Source organism: Eleutherodactylus coqui, chromosome 6, assembly GCF_035609145.1.
Source record: "Eleutherodactylus coqui strain aEleCoq1 chromosome 6, aEleCoq1.hap1, whole genome shotgun sequence".
In the NCBI taxonomy this organism is placed as follows: domain Eukaryota; kingdom Metazoa; phylum Chordata; class Amphibia; order Anura; family Eleutherodactylidae; genus Eleutherodactylus; species Eleutherodactylus coqui.
The window spans coordinates 146,967,947-146,988,307 of record NC_089842.1 but is presented as its reverse complement, the minus strand read 5'-3'; the positions used below and the strand labels follow the sequence as shown (position 1 = coordinate 146,988,307).

Genomic DNA, 20,361 nt, shown 5'->3' with positions numbered 1-20,361 from the left:
AGCAGAGGAGAAGCGGAGCTTCCACGAGGGAGAGGCGGTAAGTATGTGGGTCTCGGAGAAGGGGGATGGGGATGTCACTATTACACTGGGGGCCGCTGTGGGGTGTCACTATTACACTGGGGGCCGCTGTGGGGTGTTACTATTACTACAGGGGTCCGCTGTGGGATGTCGCCATCGTACAGGGGGCCGCTGTGGGATGTCGCCATCGTACCGGGGGCCACTGTGGGATGTCGCTTTTTGAATGCGGAAATGCTGCAGATTTTTCCACAGAAATTTCCGCTGAGGACATTCTGCAGCATTTCCGCATCCAAAAAGCAGTCAAAATCTGCACGCTGTCTATTTTGAAGCGGCCCTGTCCTTTTTAGAACGACGGGGGTAAAATCATACATCGTGATAAACCCCGCCCCTGATGTGCTGGCACTTTGCAGTAAATAAGTGGGTTTTGGGTTGCAGTTTGGGCACTGTGTTTCTAAAAGGTTCGCCATCACTGGTCTAGACACTTCATCCCACATTTATTATTCACTTTAATTTTGATTTTTTTTTAATTAGTCAGCCACAAAATGTGAAAAATTTGTGAAAAAAATTGCAAGTTTTCTCAATATTCGCCAGTTTTCTAATTACTAGCCAAATTTGTAAAGTGTTGAGAATACTAGCACGTCGGACTAGTATTCGCAAGTATGCTGCTTAGCCTCCCTTCCCCACCCTTTGCCGGATGGCTCCCATAGGACTTGTTCTATGTTTTGACAGAGGGAATATCTTTTGATGGACGATTTTGGCGTGTCAAAAAATCGTTCGTCTGAAAGAACACATAGGAAGTCATAGGCTCTTTTAGACACAATTGTTTTAACGTGTGAAAAAGCCCTTAGCCATTAAAAAATAAACACAAGAAAAGCCATTTTAAAGCAATTACATGTGTAATTAACTTTCTGTGCCACAGTTTATCAAAACTCATCAAGGCTCATTAAATTATGATACATCTGTATCTACTTTACTAATGGCCCATTTACACATAACGATGATCGCTCAAAATTTGTTCGAACGAATTTGAGCGATAATTGTTCAGTGTAAATGCAAAAAATTTACTCACTACTCGTTCGCCGTTCTTTAGCGCTGACTTTCAGTCAGCAAAAAAACTCGCTAGATCGCTGGCTTCTCATTACGTGTAAATGCTCACGCTTTTTCTAGGTGAAGCACTGAGGAAGAAGTTAGCAATAACCCAACGATGTCTTTCAGTCTAGACATTCTGCACGAGTGCTGACGACCTTAGAGGTGATGTCCGCACTCGTGCAGTCGTTTAAATGCCTGTCGGCCCGTGTAAAAGGGCCATAAGACTAGCATAAGATAAGATAGTAACTATAGCCACGTGGCTGGATTTACATTGTGTCAGTTGTCTGTAGTCAATAAGCAGCTACATTTCTATCATAGTTACAAATGGACAGTTCTTGCTCACGTAACGTGAAGATAAGTTGTATAACCAAGTGTTGTCTATAGAACTGTGACTCTTATTGTGCTGCATGTTCTATAAGTGCTAATAGTTACAATGTATATTTCCTCCTTAATATTAATTTCTGTGTAATCAGGCAGAGGAGAGGCATGGGAATTTCGAAGAGCGACTCCGTCAACTTGAAGCTCAGCTTGAGGAGAAGAACCAGGAGCTACAAAGGGTAAGTGGTACTCTATGGTCAACTTTTTACTGCAGGTCCATACAGTTCTTTACCTTATGGACTGATATCCCACATTTTACTCATTTTCCACTGATTCTGTTGTCTAGCTCATGCATGTCATCATACAGTGCACACAGTAAATTATTAGGGTGTTTTAGATGTTTCAAACTACATTAGGTAGTAATGTCTCTATATTTGCAAAATTGAGTTCATTGTGGACTGTAGTTGTAAAATAAGCTTCATTCAGAATATGTCTATAGGCTAGGGTTTGTGGTCAGATTGGCCATTGCAGGTCACACTCCTACTTGTGCATGCTGAGCTTCTGCTGTCTCCTACAGGCCCGTCAAAGGGAGAAAATGAACGATGAACACAATAAACGTCTGTCGGAGACTGTCGATAAACTCCTGTCTGAATCAAATGAAAGACTGCAGTTGCATCTTAAGGAGAGGATGGGAGCCCTGGAGGAGAAGGTATGCATCCAGGCCATACATTGAGTGATCGCTCCATTCGTTATGTTCTGTTTGCTTAGCTATAGTCCGTGGCAGACATTAGCCTCCAGAAATGCTGCAAGCTGCCACATGTAGCAAGATAGTTTGTAAATGTGCACCTTATGATTGTGTCCAAGTGTCCAGAGCCCAAGAGCTTGACAACTGATTTATCTAGAAAGTGTCAGAACGTTTAAGTTGTGTTTGTTACAATATGCCTCCTTTAAATGAATGATATCGCTGTGATTCTTATTTGTTGGTTATCTTGAGTGTAGTTTAGCTGGAAACCAGACAGTGCCTATGGACAAGAGTGTTGCTGTTTCTGGCAAAAGTAGGCCCTTTTTCTAATCCTTGGCAACCCCTTTAAGGGGAATGTATTACCTATCTTTTTATTTTTTTTTGCTAGAGCCAGATACGGTTATGGCGATTTACCAATTTTGTTTTTAATTTTTTTAAATTTTACTAACTTTGCTCAAATAAAAACACACAAAAAAAATTATTTTCGTGTTGCGCCATTCTGAGAACCATAACTTTTTTTAAAGAGATTCATGGGTTTAGCTTTCATTGGTACCATTTTGGGGTTACATACAACTGATTTTGATTAATTTATTCTAGTGCTATTATTATTTCTTTTTTATGGCATTCACCACACAGCAAAAATAACATTTTTTATAGTACAGCTCATTATAGTTGTAGCAATACCAATGTGTCAGTCTTATATTTTTTTTACATAATAAATAGAGATCAGCGGGCATACTCGTCCGAGCTTGATGCTCGTTCGAGTATTAGGGTGCTCGAGATGCTCGTTACCCGAGACGAGCACCACGCGGTGCTCGTCTCGATTAAATGAGCACTGACCATTGAATTCAATGGAGCCGGCAATACAGCCGTCTCCATTGAAAGCAATGGGATGCCGGCTAGCGCGGGATGAATTTTCGGGAAGGGCTTAAAAATATAAGCCCTTACCTGAAAATCATCCTAAAATGTGTAAAAAGTAAAAAAAAAATATATACTCACCTTGTCCCGGCAGAACGATGTTAGCCCATTGAATTCAATGGAGCCGGCAATACAGCTTCCCTGCAATTCATCCAGAAATGTGTAAAAAAAAAAAAAAAAATATATATATATATATATATACTCACCTGGTCCTGGCAGACAGAGTTCAGCTGCGGCCAGCTGGCAGTTCTCCTGAACTGCTCTGAACAGCTGTGAGTAGTATTCAGCAGCAGGGGATTTAAAATCCCCGCCTGCTGAATGAGCTGCCTCTAATTGGTCACAGCCTGACCAATCAGAGGCAGATCTCACTCACACCCATTCATGAATTCATGAATGGGTGAGTGAATGCTGCCTCTGATTGGCTCAGCGCAGCACTCAGCTGAATGACAGCACCACAGTGCAGGGGACAGCAGGAGAAGACGCGGGCTGAAGGGAGGTGAGTATCTATTTTTTTTGTTTTTTAAATCACTTTTAATTCATTTCCAGGGAATGGCTTATATGTAAAGCCCTTCCCTGAAAAAGAATTTAGGTGTGCCAGCGGACCATTGTCTTCAATGGAGTCGCCGGCAGCAGCAGCGGCTCCATTAAAGAGAGAATGCCTGCATTTTTATTCTTTTTTACACTAAAATCTTTCTTTTTCAGGTAAGGGCTTCTATTTTTAAGCCCTTCCCGAAAATTCATCTCGTGGTCGCCGGCAGCCCATTGCTTTCAATGGAGCCGGCTGTATTGCCGGCTCCATTGAATTCAATGGGCTAACATCGTTCTTCTCTGCCACAGCTGTTACAGCTGTGGCAGAGGAGAACGATCTTAATGCTGACATAATTTTTTTTTTTTTTTTAACACATTTTAGGATGATTTTCAGGTAAGGGCTTATATTTTTAAGCCCTTCCCGAAAATTCATCCCGCGCTCGCTGGCAGCCCATTGCTTTCCATGGAGCCGGCTGTACTGCCGGCTCCATTGAATTCAATGGGCTAACATCATTCTTCTCTGCCACAGCTGTTACAGCCCTGCATGTTGCTCCTCGCCTGCCCTATCCATTTCTATGTTTTTTACATGACTTTGGTGATTTGCTAAGATTTTCACAAATGAAAACCTTAGCGGAGCACCAGTCATATACAAAAATGCTCGAGTCACCCATTGACTTCAATGGGGTTCGTTACTCGAAACGAACTCTCGAGCATCACTGAAAGTTCGACTCGAGTAACGAGCACTCGAGCATTTTGGTGCTCGCTCATCTCTAATAATAAAGCATCTTGTAAGGAATTTCTATATATTTTTTTTTTATTTTATTCCATGCCAAAAACTGTAACCAAAGAGAATATAGCCTCATTTTTTACATTGTGGTCAATGAAGAATGGATGAAAATGAAAGCTTTTTATTTGCATCCTTTATTTCTTCCACTTAACGGATCCGTTTTTTCTTCTATGCATGCTCAAAAGCAAAAAAAAAACACAAAAAACAACAAAACGGATCCACTACAACAGATGCAAACGGAAAATGACGTTTCTATTTCTGGATGAACCGGCCATGCGAATCTAGCAAAATAATGGCTGCCTCAGTTCCCATTTGCTTCAGTTTTTCAATTTGGCTGTTTTTGAATCCGTTTATAGTAACTCAGATGGATCCATTAAAACCGATACCCAAATATAGATGTGATCAGAACTTTAAAGAGAGTTGCACCTAAATGCTCTTCTATTGTGGCTTTTCTCTTTATACTTGGGATAATTCCATAGAGAAATATGGATTCATAGACTGAGACGCTTATACTTGATGATAGCAATTTCCTTGCCAGCAAATTTGCAACTAACCTCTCACCTTCTGTCTCAGTAACCAGCTGTCCTGGCAGTCCTCGCTATGTGTTTCCTTTGCTCACTCTATACTGACCTCTCAAGTACTGTCTTTTCCTTTTGCTTGCTTCCTCTCTCTCAGAACACTCTATCAGAAGAGATAGCTAACATGAAAAAGCTGCAGGACGAGCTCCTTCTCAATAAGGTTTGTATCATTGACAATGGCCTGCAATACCATGTGGTTTCTTCTGTATTGTAAGCATTACTGTATAGTACTCTGATGTGCACCAAGCATAATGCACTTTTCCAATCAGAATTTACATGGAGATATATATCAGTGTTCAACCTTGAAATCTACGCACCAGTATCTGTGTGTATGTATGTGTTATAATATATACATACATACATACATGTTTGTATGTATGAAAATCTTAGATAAGAGTTGAGGCTAGAGAGGTGCAGCCTACATGATATTCCTGGAGATCTGCCGGCCTGTACTTCAGTGGCTAACATTGGTGTCAGGAGTCACTATTTAGGTAATTGCTAAAGAAGGGATACCACAAAGAAGAAAGAAGTTAGCGATTCATTTTTAATGTTGTCTTATATCTATTTTCTGACTTGGACAAAGAAAGCCAGAAAGTGTGCAAGAACTCTGAAAATCCTGAAGGATTCACAAATTTTCTAGCACCATTGTGCCTTTGATCTCATAGTTTCACAAACGATGAATTCCACAGTGTTTTATCTCAAAATGTCCCTACAAATATTGTCATGTAACTTTTCTTGATGGGATAAGCATTGGCTCTTTCACATGGTGCTGTATGTCTTGTCTTTGTAGTCTTGGTCATTCATTTATTCTGCAAATGCAGGACCTGCAATACTCATTGATCTTGGCAAAACGTTAGCATTTTGCTGATGGGTTTTGAAGGACAGGCTTAGCAAATCTGCATTGTTGACCATTCTCTTTAGGTTTATTATATCATCTCACTATACAAGTGCAATAAAATCTGGCATTTGACAATCCAGCTGTTACGTCCAACTTGGACGCCCTGCTTCTGAAACCTGAAATCTTCATGAAAATGCACACACAGATCACCAAAGGGAAAAACTATGTACTGGACCCACAGACAGACATAACGTATGGACTGAATTGAAGACCTAAACATGCACCATACATACCTGCACACATAACCAGATGAAATAGCTATAAAAGTACAAGGTATAAGCTTGTGAATTGGCCAAGTCACTTAAGCCCATGAGCTCGCTTCAAGGGTCCTCATTGTCTCATGGGTCCCTACTCTCACAAGACAACTTCCACATGAAACCTGTCTGCATGCAGGGCGATCGTCCCAATATGGAAATAACTCTCTCCCAGGATGGAAAACAATCCAAAGCAGGACAGGACGCAGTTCACACCAACACACTAGGGATTGCATGCAACACAGAACAGGACTGTTCTTACCTAATGTCTGGCCACCTGCACAGACCCACAGAACATATCACTGTTCACACACCTGTCTGGCCACCTGCACAGACACACACAAAACATCATGCAAGGAAGCAAAACCCCAGTGTGTAGGAAAACCAGCTTCCTCTAGCAGAAGGGCTGGTATATATGAGCAGCAGACCAGGGGGATAGGCTGGCTGCGGAACTCCACACCCAGCCAGCATAATTGTCCCACACCTGTGGAGCTGTGCTGCTGGAAACCCATATAGAACAACATATCTCAGCAGCACAACCAAACACCAGCATGTCTAATAATCTGGCAGTTGGTTCTGACACAATTTAGCAATATAATGTGAAAATTCACAAACACAGAAGTAGAAGATTACAATCCCCCTAAATTCAAATTCAAGAGAATGAGATGTAGCGGCCATATGTCGATATTGTAGCTGTCTGACACAAGCCTAATAGTAGCAATTTATGTTAGCATGGCAGTTTGGCCTTTGTTAATGAACATTGCCTTAAAGGGGTATTCTGGGCTTTTACTACTGATGACCTATGCTTTAGATAGATCATCAAAATTTGATTTGCTGAGATCTACAGCTTGAGATTCCCACAGATTGGTCAGCTGTCAGTGATTTCATCATCGGTGGTCCTGAGGGTAGATGATCAATAGTAAATGCCTGGAACCCCTTTGAAAAGTACATTTTCCATACATTTCTATGAATCTTTAATATTTCAGATTATTTGACAATCCAGCACAGTCCCATTGATGCCGGATGAAAGGAATTTTATTCTCCAAAGTTTTGTTGAAGTTTACAAAATTTCTGGTACCTTTTTATAAATGTTCTGATGTCTTCCTCATCTAGGAGCAACTCGTGGCTGAGATTGAACGGATGCAGTTAGAGATAGACCAACTTCGAGGGCGACCCTCATCCACATATTCCAGGTGAATCATTATGTCATTTGGAAGGTTTTAGAAGCTCAATCTTAATGTAGATGCTCAAATCTGTACTACTGGAACCATTTAAAAAAACAATGAAGCAACTATATTACAGGCATATACTCACTACAGCGCACTTCCCAGTGCAGCCACTGTGAGGAGTACTTGTAAAGAATACTAAGAGAGGCAGATTGCTATATAGGAATACTTAGTCTTTTCTCGTGAGTCAATTTATGTGATTTATGAACTGTAAGGCCATTCTGCCTATCCCTTTTGTTAAAAGTAGTAGTGCCAAAATGACCGAAGAAAATCAAACCAGCTCACTCTTTATAATAGTACTCCTGGGGCACAGATCCCGCCTGGACTTGAGACCGTGAAGCCACATACAAAAATGAACTTGATGATCCAGCTCACAAGAGATGCTAATTTGTTTAAATGAAGATATGGATTTTAATTAGCATCTCTTGTGAGCTGGATCACCAAGTTCATTTTTGTTGTGCCAAGATGGCATCCACTATTCATATGCTCTTTTAAGGCATATGAACACCATAAAGTGGGGTCACCGCAATGCATGGACATCTGCGGCTTCCGCTGTGAAATCAGCTGATTGCCTGGGGTGCCAAGAGTGGGACCTGGGGAGATCAGTTGCTTGCCCTGGGCCCTGCATTCAGAGAGGGGTTGTGCATCTTGCCACAATCCATTGGGAGAACACATATGCACTGTATATCATAACCAATGTTTCATTTTTGAAGTTCTCCTTAAGTACTCATGTGGCTTCTTTTCATAATCTACCTTAATTGTGTCTTAAGAAGAAAGAGATGTGCCCATATCAAGACAATTGAAACCAAACGGATGACAATTTCTGTACAGGAATACAAAATACATTACTGCTCTATGAATAACCATAAACAAATCTTTAAGAGGACCTGTCATACCTGTTTTAGTAAATACCTGCATTCCCTATGAAATAACAGTTCTGCAGCATCTTTTCTAAGAACTCTGTGTTGTGCTGTTCCTCTGTTATTCTTCCTGGAAATGTATGACTAAATTGATAGCTGGGTGTTCCCAGTGTTGGGTGTGTCATTACTTAGTTTAAAAAGAAATAAAAAAAAACCAAAATCTTGTTACCAGATATCTTGTTAATCATTAAACGGTATTATACCTACAAGATCTTTTTTTTTGTTTCTCTTACCAAGAGCCTACACAGTCTGATGCTGTCAGCTAGTACTGCCAGTAGCAGACTGTAAAGACATAACCCTTTGGTAAGAAGAATGGTAATACCCTGTTGTTAATCTATTCTTACATTTCCAGGAGGGATAACAGAGAAACATTACAAGGCAAAGTTCTCAATAACTCCGCTCCAGAATTATTTTATAGGGAATAGAAGTGCTTATTGAATCAGACATCTCACTGAACCGTTCTCATTAATGGCTGCTTTGTATAGTCTAAGGTAAAAGTAAAGCCTGCTGTAAGACCTACCTCACACATGCACTTACGTTTTTGCGGCCGAAGCCAGCTTTTGGCTCTCCTCATCAGTGATGAGGAGCACTAAACGCTCGAAAATAGAGCAGACACCGCTCTAAAATGCGGCGCTGAAAAGCAGTGCAATCAAGCGGCTGGCTGGTAAAAGGCGACTGTGTGAGGGAGGCCTCAAATTTTTCTCTATGATACTTCCAAGAAGGTGGATATAAACCCTTCACAAAGATTTACAAGTATTTTCTGCTAACACTCATTACCCATTCTCAGGATTGGCACCCAGATGTCAAAGTCATTATAGGGTTTTAATCATCATACAATGAAAGTTTTACAACTTTCTAATATACTTTGAACTTAAGTTCCTCACAATATTTAAAATATGTGCTTGCTGTCAGTGTATGAGCACATTTCTGTTTATATTCACAACTGAAGGTCTGTTACGTTTGTGTTCCATCTAGAGCTTAACAATTCTCTATGAGCTAACAAAGCAACAGCTCAGATCTCCCCTCCCCTAGTAGTCTGCTACACAGCAACAGCGCTGATCTCTCCTCCCTTAATAGTCTGCTACACTACAACAGCTCATATCTCACCTCCCTTAATAGTCTGCTACACTACAACAGCTCAGATCTCACCTCCCTTAATAGTCTGCTACACTACAACAGCTCAGATCTCTCCTCCCCTAATAGTCTGCTACACTACAACAGCTCAGATCTCTCCTCCCCTAGCAGTCTGCTACAAAACAACAGCTCAGATCTCTCCTCCCCTAATAGTCTGCTACACTACAACAGCTCAGATCTCTCCTCCCCTAATAGCCTGCTACACTACAACAGCTCAGATCTCTCCTCCCCTAATAGCCTGCTACACAGCAACAGCTCAGATCTCTCCTCCCCTAATAGTCTGCTACACTACAACAGCTCAGATCTCTCCTCCCCTAATAGTCTGCTACACTACAACAGCTCAGATCTCTCCTCCCCTAATAGCCTGCTACACAGCAACAGCTCAGATCTCTCCTCCCCTAATAGTCTGCTACACTACAACAGCTCAGATCTCTCCTCCCCTAATAGTCTGCTACACTACAACAGCTCAGATCTCTCCTCCCCTAATAGTCTGCTACAATACAACAGCTCAGATCTCCCCTCCCCTAATAGTCTGCTACACAGCAACAACTCAGATCAGATTTCTCCTCCCCTAATAGTCTGCTACACTACAAAGGCTCAGACCTCTCCTCCCCTAATAGTCTGCTACAATACAACAGCTCAGACCTCTCCTCCCCTAATAGTCTGCTACAATACAACAGCTCAGACATCTCCTCCCCTAATAGTCTGCTACACAGCAACAGCTCAGATCTCTCCTCCCCTAATAGCGTGCTACACTACAACAGCTCAGATCAGATCTCTCCTCCCCTAATAGTCTGCTACACTACAACAGCTCAGATCTCTTCTCCCCTAATAGCCTGCTACACAGCAACAGCTCAGATCTCTCCTCCCCTAATAGCGTGCTACACTACAACAGCTCAGATCAGATCTCTCCTCCCCTAATAGTCTGCTACAATACAACAGCTCAGATCTCTGCTCCCCTAATAGTCTGCTACACTACAACAGCTCAGATCTCTCCTCCCCTAATAGCCTGCTACACTACAACAGCTCAGATCTCTCCTCCCCTAATAGTCTGCTACACTACAACAGCTCAGATCTCTCCTCCCCTAATAGTCTGCTACAATACAACAGCTCAGATCTCCCCTCCCCTAATAGTCTGCTACACAGCAACAGCTCAGATCAGATTTCTCCTCCCCTAATAGTCTGCTACACTACAAAAGCTCAGACCTCTCCTCCCCTAATAGTCTGCTACACAGCAACAGCTCAGATCTCTCCTCCCCTAATAGCGTGCTACACTACAACAGCTCAGATCAGATTTCTCCTCCCCTAATAGTCTGCTACACTACAAAAGCTCAGACCTCTCCTCCCCTAATAGTCTGCTACACAGCAACAGCTCAGATCTCTCCTCCCCTAATAGTCTGCTGCAATACAACAGATTAGATCTCTCCTCCTCAAATAGTCTGCTACACCGCAACAGCTCAGATCTCTCCTCCCCTAACAGCCTGCTACACTACAACAGCTCAGATCTCTTCTCCCCTAATAGTCTGCTACACTCCAAAGCTCAGATCAGATCTCTCCTCCCCTAATAGTCTGCTACAATACAACAGCTCAGATCTCTCCTCCCCTAATAGTCTGCTACAATACAACAGCTCAGATCTCTCCTCCCCTAATAGTCTGCTACACTACAACAGCTCCGATCTCTCCTTCCCTAATAGTCTGCTACACTACAACAGCTCAGATCTCTCCTCCCCTAATAGTCTGCTACACTACAACAGCTCCGATCTCTCCTCCCCTAATAGTCTGCTACACAGCAACAGCTCAGATCTCTCCTCCCCTAATAGTCTGCTACAATACAACAGCTCAGATCTCTCCTCTCCTAATAGTCTGCTACAATACAACAGCTCAGATCTCTCTTCCCCTAATAGTCTGCTACACAGCAACAGCTCAGATCACTCCTCCCCTAATAGCCTGCTACACTACAACAGCTCAGCTCAGATCTCTCCTCCCCTAATAGTCTGCTACACAGCAACAGCTCAGATCTCTCCTCCCCTAATAGTCTGCTACACTACAACAGCTCAGATCCCTTCTCCCCTAATAGCCTGCTACACTACAACAGCTCAGATCAGATCTCTTCTCCCCTAATAGTCTGCTACACAGCAACAGCTCAGATCCCTCCTCCTCTAATAGTCTGCTACAATACAACAGCTCAGATCTCTCCTCCCCTAATAGTCTGGTACAATACAGCAACGCAGATCTCTCCTCCCCTAATAGTCTGCTACACAGCAACAGCTCAGATCTCTCCTCCTCTAATAGTCTGCTACACAGCAACAGCTCAGATCTCTCCTCCCCTAATAGTCTGCTACAATACAACAACTCAGATCTCTCCTCCCCTAATAGTCTGGTACAATACAGCAACGCAGATCTCTCCTCCCCTAATAGTCTGCTACACAGCAACAGCTCAGATCTCTCCTCCTCTAATAGTCTGCTACACAGCAACAGCTCAGATCTCTCCTCCTCTAATAGTCTGCTACACAGCAACAGCTCGGATCTCTCCTCCCCTAATAGTCTGCTACACTCCAAAGCTCAGATCAGATCTCTCCTCCCCTAATAGTCTGCTACACAGCAACAGCTCAGATCTCTCCTCCCCTAATAGTCTGCTACACAGCAACAGCTCAGATCTCTCCTCCTCTAATAGTCTGCTACACAGCAACAGCTCAGATCTCTCCTCCCCTAATAGTCTGCTACACAGCAACAGCTCAGATCTCTCCTCCCCTAATAGTCTGCTACACAGCAACAGCTCAGATCTCTCCTCCCCTAATAGTCTGCTACACAGCAACAGCTCAGATCTCTCCTACCCTAATAGTCTGCTACATTACAACAGCTCAGTTCAGATCTCTCCTCCCCTAATAGCCTGCTACACAGCAACAGCTCAGATCTCTCCCCCCAATAGCCTGCTACACTACAACAGCTCAGATCCCTCCTCCGCTAATAGCCTGCTACACTACAACAGCTCAGATCTCTCCTCCCCTAATAGTCTGCTACACAGCAACAGCTCAGATCCCTCCTCCGCTAATAGCCTGCTACACTACAACAGCTCAGATCTCTGCTCCCCTAATAGTCTGCTACACAGCAACAGCTCAGATCTCTCCTCCCCTAGTAATCTGTTACTCTACAACAGCTCAGATCTCTTCTCCCCTAATAGTCTGCTACACTACAACAGCTCAGATCTCTCCTCCCCTAATAGTCTGCTACACTACAACAGCTCAGATCTCCCCCCCCTAATAGTCTGCTACACTACAACAGCTCAGATCAGATCTCTCCTCCCCTAATAGTCTGCTACACTACAACAGCTCAGATCTCTCCTCCCCTAATAGTCTGCTACAATACAACAGCTCAGATCTCTCCTCCCCTAATAGTCTGCTACAATACAACAGCTCAGATCTCTCCTCCCCTAATAGTCTGCTACAATACAACAGCTCAGATCTCTCCTCCCCTAATAGCCTGCTACACTACAACAGCTCAGATCTCTGCTCCCCTAATAGTCTGCTACACAGCAACAGCTCAGATCTCTCCTCCCCTAGTAATCTGTTACTCTACAACAGCTCAGATCTCTTCTCCCCTAATAGTCTGCTACACTACAACAGCTCAGATCTCTCCTCCCCTTATAGTCTGCTACACAGCAACAGCTCAGATCTCTCCTCCCCTAATAGTCTGCTACACAGCAACAGCTCAGATCTCTCCTCCCCTAATAGTCTGCTACACAGCAACAGCTCAGATCTCTCCTCCCCTAAGGCCTCATGTCCACGGGGAAAATCAGATCCGCTGCAGATTCTACATGTAGAATCTGCAGCGGGTCCCTCCTGCCCCGCGGACATGAGCGCCGAAAATAAGAATTTAAAAGTATTTACCATCCGGCGCGGGCGGAGAAGATCAGCTGTTCCTCACGGCCGGATCTTCATTTTCGGCCGGCGGATGAATTCCTGACGCCGGCGGCACGTCGCCGGCACGTCGCCGACGTGCCGCGCGCATGCGCCGGGCACATCCGCCGAGCCGAAGCAAGGAAGATGCGGCCGTGAGGAACAGCTGACCTTCCCCGCCCGCGCCGGATGGTAAATACTTTAAATTCCTATTTTAGGTCTCCCGCGGATCCGGACGGCTTCCATAGGCTTCAATAGAAGCCCGCGGGAGCCGTCCCCGCGGGAGACCCGCACGAAAATGGAGCATGGTCCGGATTTTTCCATGCTCCATTTTTTTTAAAATCCCTTTTATTGACGATCCGCGGGTATTTATCTACCCGCGGGTGGTCAATGCATCCCTATGGGATGCGGATCCGCATGCGGGAGATCCGCTGCGGATCTTAAATCATATTTTGCCCGTGGACATGAGCCCTAATAGTCTGCTACACAGCAACAGCTCAGATCTCTCCTCCCCTAATAGTCTGCTACACAGCAACAGCTCAGATCTCTCCTCCTCTAATAGTCTGCTACACTACAACAGCTCAAATCTCTCCTGCCCTAGTAGTCTGCTACAATACAACAGCTCAGATCTCTCCTCCCCTAATACTCTGCTACACTACAACAGCTCAGATCTCTGCCCCCCTAATAGTCTGCTACAATATGTCAGCGGAGATAAAATGTACCAGATTGTTTAGCTGTAGAGTGAATGCCATCATAACAAAGCTGTGGGTATAAACCTGAATGTACCCATACAATGACAGATCTTGAGAATGGTGAGGAAGTGAATCACGACATGTATTAGAAAGTTACAGAACATTTCATTATACTCGTGACTTAATAGCAGTTTTCACGTGCGCAAACGTCCCCCTGCAAACTGGTCTATTGATTTCATACATAAATACACATGTATCATGCATATTCGCTGTGTATTTGCACAATCCCATTGACTTCAATGGGCTACTTTGGTCCGTAATATGAATCAAAATAGGAAATTCTGCAATTTTTTTCACATGCGAAAATACACAGGTCAAAATAACCTATTAGAAATCAGTGAGGATTCAGCACTCTCTATTATGGTCAACGTGTTAATTTTTCAAATGATGGGCAGCTAAATTGGTCAAAATCAGCCATGTCAGACAACTTTTAGCTTGTATGCATAGTTTTAGACCCAGGCTATAGCAGCTTCATACATAAAGTAACGCCCTCTATCTGAACTTTTACCCTTTAGCGATACATTGAGTCACGCAAAGCTTTCTGACCATGGGGGGAACAAAATGTTGCAAATGATAAGATGTTGTTGTGCAACACCATAGAAGCCAGTTAAAATTACCATGTTGCATGATGGTTGCAGAAAATAACTTTCCATAGACTTTTTTTTTTTTGTAGAGAAACAAGTTGTTTGGTTTTAAATACCATAATGCTTTGCCCTACTGCTGGGATGCATTGCACAACAGAAGTTACTGTATGGCCCCTGTCCAATAACCAAACAAGTGAAAGGCTTTGAGTAGTTTTACCATGTTTTTTATTGTTTGTTTGTTTTTTTAAATGCATCTAGAATAAAAAATGAAGCAAGTCTGCAAATTAATTAGACTAATGAAACAAGGTCCTGTTATTTGTGTATGTAGTTCCTATGCATAGCTATATGTCTTCATGATTGCAGGCTACAAACATACTCTATGTTCTGTATAGCCTTATCCTGCAGTTACGTGTTGTCATCTTGCTTAAACCCTTAACGACCTTTTTACAGTGGTCATTAAGGGGCCTTATTCTGATGCATGTGCCTTTCCACGGTGCTGCATGAAAAACCTAGAACGTGACCCCTGGACAATGGGGAGCAGATGCTCTACTGTTGGATGACAAACTGGCACTTGCTCTAACAGCAGGGACTGGATAAACCTCCAATGCTTGCTGTTTAATACTTTACATGTCAATGCGACCGTGACACGTGAGAAGACGCCCTCTGTCAACTTTTGGAACCTTGCAATGTGATCCCAATAGGTTGCCGTGGCTCCTAGAGGCTTTGAAGACTGCCTACAGGTCTGCCATCTACAGTGGGCTATGAGGCTCAGGTGAGTTGCGGCGGGGAGCTCTCCCCCGCCGCTCCCCGCCCGCCGCCGACCCCCGAATCTTTAGAGACGAGCGGGGAGATACTCGGCTAAGGCACTACTCGCTCGAGTAAAGTGCCTTAGCCGAGTATACCGGTACTCGCTCATCACTAATTATGACTGTAGAAATGAGACACTAAAAAAACTGAAAAAAATAGTTGGTCATTAAGGCGAAAACAGGCTTTGGTGCTAAGGGGTTAAAAGTTATGGATATCTTTTGACATGAAAAAAATGATTTTACATAAATTAGAGCTGGTTTTGAAAAAACTCTTTAAAAAGTTGCACTAATTTTCAGGCTTTAACCTTCATCCTTTAATTCATTTTCCGACCCCCTGATATCCAGTTTACAACTTGCTTTTAGCTTCGGACTTTTCTCATGATTGGGTGTACTTCTCAGTGATATATGCTAAATATGAGGTCTGCATTACTACAGCATGTGTTCACATAAGGTCTTTAATAAAGAAACAATGTCAAACAACAAGAAAGCAAAAACAAAAAAGTTCTTTTTGTTTGACATTGTTTCTTGACCGGATCTTTATTAAAAACCTTATGTGGACACAGGCTAAATGGCAATGTGGACACGTCTCTATGTCCAGGGTACGCATATATCTATATTACACTCAAGTTCGGCACTGACAACTAATCAGGTTTAATAAGGGAACCCAAACAACCAATCAGGTTGAATCAGGTTGCTGGAATTGGGAATCAGAAGCAATGAGGTTGCTGGAATTGCTCCATAGTGCCGAACGTGAGTGTAATATAGTTATATGCCCAGGGTACTGCTTCTTTCACTAGCTTTCATGTTTCAGCACTGCTTTATTCCTAGACTAATGTCCTTTCTACAGCCCATGAGGGATATCCTCTCCCTTGTGCTGACAGACACTGATGAGTGTGCGATTTCCTTTCTCTCCTCCAGAGTTTGCTGTGTGTTTTCTACCTTTGCTCTACATTCAAAGATAGTCTGTTTGATTTACCTTCTTCCTCCAGCCTGCATTGTGTATGCTTTCCTTCCTATCTACAGCCTGTGTATTCTGCCCCTCTTGATAACTTGGATGCTCCCCCCTCTGCCATGTACAACCTCTTCTCCCTCTGCTGCTATCTCTAATATATAGACAAAGGAGGGGGAGAGCAGAGGGTGCCAACACAGCCAGGAGCAGTGTGCTGTTCCATCTGTCAGATTCAGCAGGACAATAGGCTAGGTGAACGAGTTAGGGTGGTTTCACATCTGCCAAAGGGATTCCTCTTTCCTGCTACATTCGGGTAGCCGGAAAGGGGAATCCCTGCCGCCGAATGGCTCCGTCTCTTGGTGGAACCAAACAGCACCAGACAGACCCCATTGACTATGAGTCCTCCCGCTTTCCGCCCAGCTGCCCGTCCTTTGGACGAAGTGTGCAGCGCTTTCTCTTTCAGGAATTTCAACCCGGTCTGTGATGGAACCTCTGGCCAGAGGTTCCGACACAGATGTGAAACCGGCCTTGCACTAGTGTGCGGCAGGATATGTTTAATGAAGACCATTTAGAAAGTTGTTTAATTTTGCATTTAGAAAGCAAATCGACATGAAAAAATCAATGCAAAAGTGTCATTAGAATTTAAGTACAAACAGTAGACTAATGGGGAAAAATACACGACTGCAGGCTCATACTATACAAAGGTCTTGTTTATAGCCTGTTACCATAGTGACAAATAGCTCTGCATAGGAGCTGTGCACACAAAATTGGAGGATTTTCTAAGTCATGGGTGATTGCAAAGTTGCTTCGTTATTTTATGTCAGATGCATTTTAGAAGCAATTAAAAATAATGATATCATATCTTTGCTTTATCATGTCTTTTGAATACCCTTCTATTCATTGCTGCACTCTATCTTTTCCCTTATCCCACCGCACTCTACAAGTATCTGCTACAACTGTTCATTTTGTAAGTGTGTACTTGACCAATGTTTGATTTGAGAAAAAAAAAACTATTTTGCTTGTCCAGTTATGTGGCCAGTAGAAAGGAGTCTATGTAGCCCGGAGCTCAGATGTTGGAGTCTGTGGCCTGTTTGTTTCGGTGTATATGTCTTTTATGTGTGACACATGTTGGAGGCCTCCATCACCGAACAGAGATCACTGTGAAGTGTTTTTGAAGGGAAAAACTTTACATAATTAGCACATATTCCCAGAATGCTCTGCATCATACTGTCTTCACTGTCGGCCATTTTGTTCTGGCAGTTTCACACTTGCAAAAGTCCAATATTCATTCAGTTTTTGTAATTAATTACAACTATTGAGAATTTTTTCGGTGTAGTTCTACAGGCCAATTGACCATACAACAGTGTGAGACTGCATGAACAGCTCAGAATTTAGAGGCCCAAATGGCGTACTATTTGTCTGTCATTTTACTCACTGTGTAAATTCTACAGTTATGGACTGATTGAAGCATGTGCATCACATTTTGCATGTACCATATATGTCCGAAATGCGAGGACAGAAAAAATTGAAAACTGCTGTTCATCATGTATTACAGTGATGCTCATTATTGGCATTTTATCATCTTACATTTGTAGATCTCTTCCTGGCAGTGCACTAGAGCTGCGCTACTCCCAGGCACCAACTCTACCCATGGGCAGTCACATGGATCACTACAGCAGCACAGCTGTGATTAGGCGGCCCAAAAAGGGTCGCTGGGCGGCATTGAAAGATGATCCCACCAAGGTAATGTGCATAGGCTTGATTATTTTTCAAAGGGTTCCCGCTCTATAGACCATTAGGGCATATCCACAAGACATGCCATAAATACCTAATAGGTAGGTGTCATACACCTATTGGAAAATTATGTCTCTCATCCATGCTCTGAGGGGGAAATTGGACAGAGAAGTGGCAACTAGAAATGAGCGAACGTGCTCGTTTAGGGCAATTACTCGAACGTGCATTGCTTCTTTCAAGTAACTGCCTACTCAGGCGAAAAGATTCGGGGGGCAGCGGGGTGCGGAACAGGTGGGAGCTCTCTCTCCCCCTCGCTCACTCCCGCAACCCCCATCTTCCCCCCAAATCTTTTCGCCCGATTAGGCAGTTACTCGAAAAAAGCGATACTCGCTCGAGTAACTGCTCTAAACGAGCACGTTCGCTCATCTCTAGCGGCAACGTATATGCACAACTCTCTTCATTTAACTGTATGGAAGTTACATAGGTAGCTGGGCTTGTTTATGTTACTCTGAGAGACTTGAAAAGAGTGAGAAGAGCACCTCCTTTGCCACATCTCTATCCAATCTCCCCTGAATGTGAAGGTAGAAATGGAACCTCCAGCTATTAGATACTTAGAACATATCATGTGGATGCTACTATATATCTTTTTAAAGGAAACTTGTCACCATGAAAATGCAGTCTCATACAGTTTTGTGTCAATAGATCCAATATAACGTATGATTTATTGATTGAAATCGCTTCTTATTCTGCTCTTTGGAGTCTAGTGGGCGGTCTTAATCAGTGATTGACAGGTTATCTTGTATGGGTGTGCATAAAGAGCTGTCAATCACTGATCAGGACCACCCACTGGACTCCTAAGAGTAGAATAAGCAGGGATTTCAATCAATAATCACAAGTTATACTGAACTTTTCTCCACAAAACTATTTATCATTCTCTTCAGCTCCGCCTGCTCTATATCTTAATGCTGACAGATCATACTGCTTGTTTAACCAGACAGCTTCTCTTTACTCATTATACTCTTCTCATACTGTACGTTTTTCACTACTCTTATGGATAAGCTGAAATGTGAATCCATTTTCTAATGTGTCTACATGTAAAAGCTTTATCTCCTTAAAGGCACACTGATTATCTTATTGTTACCATACAGCGCGGCACGGGATCCCGCAGTCGGCGCGCGTCGCTCCGGCGTCGGCTCCAGCAGCCTGGAGCCCTGTGTCGAGGTTATCCCAGCAGCTTGGGACGGCCGGTGGGCGGCGGCATGGGCGTGTCCACCCGTAGGGTGCCGCCCGCACTCCTCCGTTCGTCTTATACAGCAGTGGGTGGAGTTGCCTCCTCCCACTCTCCGCCCGGGGGCGGAACCTTGTGGTTAAGAGACTGGCAGTGATGTGAGCTCACTGCCAGTTATTGGTTCTGCTTTCAGCTGGTCAGTCTGTCTGCAGTTTACCTCAGCCAGTCACTAGTTGTCTGTCAGCCCTGCTATCCTTTCTCAGCCTGTTTCTGTTGGTCCTGTTAGCCCCTAGTCTGGTCTGTCCCAGTCAGCACTAGTTGCTATTCGGGTCCTGTCTATCTGCCTGTGAGCTCCATCTCCAGCCCTGCTTGTACTTGTAAGTTTTGTTGGTTTGTTACACCTGCCTCTTCTGTCGGCACTCTGTCCCCTGTTAGTAGTTCCAGCTAGGCAGTCGCCAGGTCCCTAGCCAGTGCAGGGACTGCCGTAACATAATAACTGGCCTTTAAAATACCTTTTTTTTTCATGGCGGCGATCAGCGCCCTTGCAAACCAGCTGCAAGACCTGGTGCCGGTGATCCGGGATTTGTCAGCTCGCATGGTGGCCCAGGAGCAGTGGGCGTTGTCGCAGGGGCAGAACGCCTTTACCAGTCCCGAACCCAAGTGCCCTCTCCCCGAGGTGTTCTCTGGGGAGAGGAACAAGTTTTTCGTTTTTCAACAGGCGTGTCGCCTGTTTTTTCGGATGCGTCCCCGTTCTTCGGGCTCAGAGGCCCAGAGGGTCGGGCTTATAATGTCCCTGCTGCGGGGCTCTGCCCAGACTTGGGCCTTTTCTATTCCCGAGGGTTCCCCCTCCCTGCAGTCGGTGGACTCCTTTTTTCAGGAACTCGGGGGCATCTTCGATGAGCCGGACCGAGTGGGGTTGGCGGTTTCACGGTTGCTGGCGCTGCATCAGGGGTCGCTTTGTGTGGAGGATTATTGCTCCAGTTTCAGACGCTATGCGGGCGA

At 43.9% G+C, this 20,361-nt stretch overlaps 1 protein-coding gene across 2 annotated transcripts in view; it reads left to right on the top strand.

Moving 5' to 3' along the window:
• Nucleotides 1–20,361, top strand: part of PPFIA3 (PTPRF interacting protein alpha 3) — a 141,279-nt gene that overhangs the window by 75,280 nt on the left and 45,638 nt on the right. Inside the window, exons 10-14 of one of the 2 annotated variants that reach the window (XM_066607903.1) lie at nucleotides 1,581–1,664; nucleotides 2,003–2,134; nucleotides 5,076–5,138; nucleotides 7,244–7,323; nucleotides 17,993–18,140. In XM_066607903.1, the coding sequence (XP_066464000.1) occupies nucleotides 1,581–1,664; nucleotides 2,003–2,134; nucleotides 5,076–5,138; nucleotides 7,244–7,323; nucleotides 17,993–18,140 (507 nt within the window). The remainder of the gene's footprint in view (nucleotides 1–1,580; nucleotides 1,665–2,002; nucleotides 2,135–5,075; nucleotides 5,139–7,243; nucleotides 7,324–17,992; nucleotides 18,141–20,361) is intronic. The other variant, XM_066607904.1, reaches the window with a different exon arrangement.